At 50.2% G+C, this 5,861-nt stretch overlaps 1 protein-coding gene across 1 annotated transcript; it reads left to right on the top strand.

Annotated features, from left to right (window-relative positions):
• The first annotated feature begins 1,760 nt into the window (after positions 1-1,760).
• Positions 1,761-5,100, top strand: Znf134 (zinc finger protein 134). The gene is made up of 2 exons (XM_015505551.2): positions 1,761-2,029; positions 3,310-5,100. The coding sequence occupies exon 2, from the start codon at positions 3,770-3,772 to the stop codon at positions 4,532-4,534; it is 765 nt and encodes a 254-aa protein (XP_015361037.1). The 5' UTR covers positions 1,761-2,029; positions 3,310-3,769; the 3' UTR covers positions 4,535-5,100.
• Positions 5,101-5,861: the final 761 nt, after the last annotated feature.

The raw sequence follows: 5,861 nt of genomic DNA, 5'->3' as shown, positions 1-5,861 counted from the left end.
GAAATGCAGCAGTGTTCAATGAACATTTGTTGGAGCCATGTATAAACACACTCCTCCAGCACCATGTTCATCTTCACCACCCAAGAAATATGTCATAAATGCCTTAATACTCCCTCTGAGCAAGTAGCACTCAAGGGTTTGAATAATGGGGGAAAATGTATTTGGATAACTAAATCATGCTTGGGCAAGGTCCAGCACAGCTCTGCATTTCTCCCTTCTCAGACTTCAGTATCTGGTGCTCAGATTTTTATGGGGGAGGTCACTCAGAAGACACACCAAATCCCAGTTTTGTCCAAATTGAAGAGTCTTTATTGTCCAACTAGTCAGGACTGCTCCCTAAAGGGCCACATTGTCTCTGCAGGAAACAGCATCAACATTTCAGGAAACCAGAAAAACCACATCCAGGTTGGCATAGCAATTAATAAGCAAGCACGCTGAATAAAGCCATTAGCAAAAAATTGCAATGTCCTTAATCATATTTTCATTCTCATTCAGTATTTCTCATGGGATTTTTCCATAATCATAATCAAAAGAGAAATGGATCAAAATGACCCTAGTTGAGTACCAGTTAAAGAATGGCTACTAATGATTTTCCAACAAGGTACACTGCCCAAGCAAAATGGAAACCAAAGAGAATGATTTTACATTGTATAAGAATTGCTATTTTGTGTTGCTAAGTATGCTATGCTAGGCAATTAGTAATGGGTACAGAGGCGGGGCTTTCCCATTGGAGAAGCATTATCTTACATGATATGGAGTCTCAGGGTAAAATGGAGTCTGTTTGGTCATTGCCCATATAGCCTGGCCATAACAAGATTTTGCAGACATCTTAACTGTTCTCACCTATCACATATTCATTTAACTAGAGGCATTTCTGCATGTATCTGTGAAAGCTGTGGAATTAAGATGAACTTTTAGTAATTTAAACAATTCACAAATCTCTTCCTCTTCTCCTTAAGTAATCTCAACTTTCAATTCAAATACTGTCCCTGTAATTGCAGATGAGTCAAGAATCACCTCCCAGCAAACAAATGAGAGTATGGCATTCCCCAACTGCACTTCCAGGTTCACACCTCAGCTCTGAAACGTGCGGCCTCTAGGGCCTTGTCAGCCTGTCCAGGCACAGGGGCTAATCATTGTCCCCTTTTTTGCGGACAGGCGGAATATTACTAAAAGGAAAGGCCTGTACCGCAGGCTGGGAATCAGCATTTGGGTGAAAGCTGCCCCCTTGGTGGATCAGCATCCTGACTCTGCAGACAGGAAAGGCCCTCCTCCACCCCCGCTCCAGGGTAGCCCAGTGGCCCCTTCCCTATGGTGAGCCTTCTCCGAGGAACCAGTGGAAGAGCTACACTTTAGTCCATTCGGGGGCACGAAGTCTCCCCAAGGTGGCGGTCTGCAGCCCCTTCTTCCACTTTATGGCTGTCTGGGAACACTCCTCTCACCGCTGAAGGCAACAACATGACTTAAAGCTTTCCTCTTCGCATATTTCCACAAAAACACGGATGGACTGTGAATGGACTCCGAGTCACATTTGATGTGGCATGCCCATTTGGGAAACATCTGAAAGAATTTGCCTCCCGGCATTTCTGGGATCCTGGCTGGAAGCACTGGGTGCTTTCGGGGTGTGGGCCCTTTAATACCAGCGAGGCCCCGCCCCGCCCGGCGTCTCTGGGGACGCTCACTTTCTGGAGACTACATTACCCAGGAGACGCTGCGGCGCCGGTGCTGTTAAAGTCACTTCCGTGCGTGCGTGGGGCGTGTGGGCGGGACATCCGGCATCTTCCTCGCGGACATCTTGTGGGGCGCACAGCGGGACCGTGGGAGGCGGGGCTCTGCAGCGCCGGGCCGGTTCCGCGCTGACGGACGCGGGGAGACTAGGAGGGGGACGCTGTCCCCGCGGCAGAGTGGGTGGGTGCTGCGCTCCCCTCACCACGGCTCGCGGGCGGAGCGCCGGGACCGGAGCGCGGCCGGGCGTGGGGCGAGGAGCCGCGGCGTCGTGGGACGGCGAGCTGCGGGCGCGAACCCACGGGTGAGCAGCCGGACGGTGGCTGGTCGGGCGTTGCGGGTTTGCTGTGCCCTCGGAGCGAGCCGGTCCCCCGCGCCCTTGTGGCGCACCCGGCGGGCGCGGGGTGTCGGGCCGGAGGGTGGAGCCGCCGGCCCGCGGCGAGGCTGCCGCCCCGGGGATCCGACTTGGGGAGGGCGGTGAGGACGCTGGTGCCGCGGCGGCCTCGCCGGGGCCTGCGCTGTGGGCACCGCCCTTCGCCCCGAGCCCCTCGCCTGGGTTCTCTGGTGCCACTTCCCAGCGGGGTTTCTGGTCTCCCCGCTCCCTGCGCTCCCTAACTCCTCTGCAGCTGCTCCAGGGGGGCTGGGGGTCAGGCGGTCCGCCCAGTGCATCCCACCAGTCCTTGGCGAGTCTCCTGTCTTGACACCTCTGGGCTCCAGCGTCTGCCACCTTTGTCTAGTTGACCTTTCTTGGGTCCACCTGTGTCAAGCCGCCATTTGTGGACCCTACCGGCAGTACCAGCAAGACTTTTTTTTATTCTGTTATGTTCGTTTCTTTGGGGGGCTACTCAGAGCCAGTGCTTTGAGTTCCCTGTCCCATCTTCCCCCGGTGACTGGAATCTTCCAGATCCTTTGTGGTTGCTGACTGTAATGAGAGAGGGAACCCTGGGTTCCTCAGAAGTTATGACGCTCCCACAACAGGAGAGGCCTGGACGGACACTGGTGGTTCCCTGGTGGGGAAGGCACGACTTCAGTGCTGTGTTCTGTTGGTACCAGGAATTTGCCATGATTTGATTCCAAAGCCAGAGGCCATGCCTCATTTCAGTCTTTGCCTCCCTGTTCTGGACACTTGTCATTTCTTATTTCAGACCCAGGGCTGTTTCTACCCCTCTCTCTGCAGTACTTTCCAACATACATGAACGAATCAGATGTGCAGATACCCTTCAGTAGTCCTTGCACCCCCATCTTTTGTTTTCAGTAGATTTCCTGGGCAGAGACATGCATTTCTGCATTGTGTTTATCTGTCACCAACAGCCAGCCAAGGCCTTGCTAAAAGCCATTTGCAGAGGATGAGGTTGTAGCCTGCTGACCTTTTCTGCCTGTGCTACATCATCGTGTCTTTGTCCCTTGTGAGGCCTTCTCCATTCTGTAAACTTTAGGTCCCTATACAGCAGACTTTCAAATCTGAGCCCCATCCAGCCAATAGTCCCATAGACTTAACCCTGAGTGTACTAGACTCACAGTTGTGATGGATTGCCCCCTCTACCAAAGTCATCTTGTGTGTCAGCAGTATTTTTCTGCTTTCAGGGTGTTGGTGCAGAGTGAAGGATGGAAGCAGAGCATTTCTGTAGGAGTATTGCATGGTAGTACTTCTACATCTACTAGGTGCAGCCACACAAGCAGCTCACCCTTGTGATTTATGTGGCCCCATCTTGAAACATATTTTGTTCCTGGAAGGAACACACTGTGGACTTCAGACTTACACATGTGGGGTATATGGGAGACAGTTGTCGTTCATTACAGACTTTAACTGGAACTTAAAGCATTACAGTGTAGAGAAACCTTCACAAAGAGATGAAGGCAAGACTTCATTGGTGAAGAACTGCAGAGTTTGTGAAGAACTCACTTATTAGAAAACCCCTTTAAATGTGAGGTGGAGCAGAAGAACTTCCAGGCTAGCTTGGGCCATTGCCAACAAAAGATCACCCATAACAAGAGGAAGACAGCCCAGAGAACTGCAAGCAGGGAGATCCTGCATGTTGGACAAATGCATTACAAGTGCAGTGAATGTGGGAAAGCCTTCAGTCGCAAAGATACACTGGTCCAGCACCAGAGGATCCACAGTGGGGAGAAGCCTTATGAGTGCAGCGAGTGTGGGAAAGCCTTTAGTCGCAAAGCTACACTGGTCCAGCACCAGAGGATCCACACTGGAGAGAGACCATATGAGTGCAGTGAGTGTGGGAAGGCCTTTAGTCGCAAAGACAATCTTACTCAGCACAAGAGAATCCACACAGGAGAAATGCCTTATAAGTGTGGTGAATGTGGAAAATACTTTAGCCATCACTCTAACCTAATTGTACACCAGAGAGTGCACAACGGAGCAAGGCCTTACAAGTGCAATGATTGTGGGAAAGTCTTCAGGCACAAATCCACACTTGTTCAGCATGAAAGCATCCATACAGGGGAAAATCCTTATGATTGCAGTGATTGTGGGAAATCCTTTGGCCACAAATACACTCTTATTAAACATCAGCGAATTCACACTGAGACTAAGCCTTTTGAGTGCACTGAATGTGGCAAGTTCTTTAGTCGAAGCTCTGACTTTATTGCACACCAGAGGGTTCACACAGGGGAAAGGCCTTTTGTGTGCAGTAAATGTGGGAAAGACTTCATCAGGACCTCCCACCTAGTTCGGCATCAGAAAGTGCACACAGGAGAAAGGCCCTATGAGTGCAGTGAGTGTGGGAAGGCCTACAGCTTAAGCTCCCACCTCATTCGGCACCAGAAAATACATGCTGCAGGCCGGCTTTAGCTGAGCTGTTCACACAGCAGGATTCGTCAGTGAGATGTCAGGCCTCACATGAACATTCACACAGGGACATACCTTGTTTGCCAGATATTCGGTGGCTTTCCAGGTCTGTGTTGCACTTCCTGACCACCTCAAGTTTCTGCCAAAACTCATGCCTGAACTCATCTCAACTTCTCCAGCTTAGTTACCCAACATCTTCAGGGACAGTAGCACTTGTACTCTCTCCAATGCCCAGGGTGAGCCATGGGACATCTGAGTTCAGAGGGTCCTCATTCCCTTTTGTGTGATTGGAGTGGGTGTGAATATGACCCATCTCTGGTGGCTTTCAGATGTTTTCTTTCATGATGGACATTGTTGATCTTACATAAAATCTGGCCTTGAACTCATGGGCTCAAATGATTCTGAGGCCTCAGCCCTCAAGTAATTGGGATCACAAGCACATGTCACTGTGCCCAGCTTTTACTTGAAATTTCAATGGATGTTTTCAGCCTCCCAAGTCACCTAGCCTGGAAAAGTACCTCCTCATGTTGCTCTGGTTTGTAATAATAAAGGCCTTATAATTTAAGCCACCTTTAACCTTGGGGGTCTTTTCATTTTCTAGAATGGATTGAGAACAGAATTAGGCCCTGCCTGTGTGGGGACCTCCAGCTTTCTGTGGGACAAGGTGTGGGTGGAGAATAGTTCTCCGTTCAGCTTTGATGTTAATTCTTCCCAATTCATGTTTCTCGGAGATTGGTTTTTCCATGGGATGAACTTCTAAATATGGGTTTGTAACAAAGGGATACTTGCAGATTGGGACAGTTTTATTCTCTGGTGTCCAGTTTCTCTCTGTAGGGAAAAGACCCTTACTTATTTTGTTCCCTGTATCAGTTCAATCCTTTTGGTCTTTATTTCCTCCTCTTAGTGGTTCTTGGGTAATTCTTCCACATTCCACTGATGGCTGATGTCCCTCATGTGTCATTTGCATTGAAGTTAGTGCTGTGTTCTTTACTCCCTGAAGCACTTCAGGTCTTCCAAACAGCCATTGCCACCCAGGATACCTGTACATAACTTACGTAGGTGCCACATGTAGACTTGGATAGGAGAACAGGAGCATCAGTAAGTTAGAAAAGCGCTGGACATAGCAGCCCAGTCATGAGCTTGGATGAACAAGGACGTGCGGAAGAGAAATGGGAAGCCCAAGAGCCACCTCTGCCTGAGCGGTGGTAAGAGCTTGAGTGGGCTCCTCTGCCACAGTCAGAAGTGGGTGAGGGACAGGAGGGGACAAGCAGGAGTGGCAGCAGGAGTCTGCCTTCAGTGTTTCGACTGTCCAGTGCAACACCCTGCCACC

Source organism: Marmota marmota, unplaced genomic scaffold (assembly GCF_001458135.2).
Source record: "Marmota marmota marmota unplaced genomic scaffold, marMar, whole genome shotgun sequence".
Taxonomy (NCBI): domain Eukaryota; kingdom Metazoa; phylum Chordata; class Mammalia; order Rodentia; family Sciuridae; genus Marmota; species Marmota marmota.
This window is presented reverse-complemented; position numbering and strand designations above follow the sequence as displayed.

Bases quoted from the DNA above. Each gene is read 5' to 3' on its own strand.
- Znf134 (XM_015505551.2), top strand. From the start codon at position 3,770: ATGCATTACAAGTGCAGTGAATGTGGGAAAGCCTTCAGTCGCAAAGAT.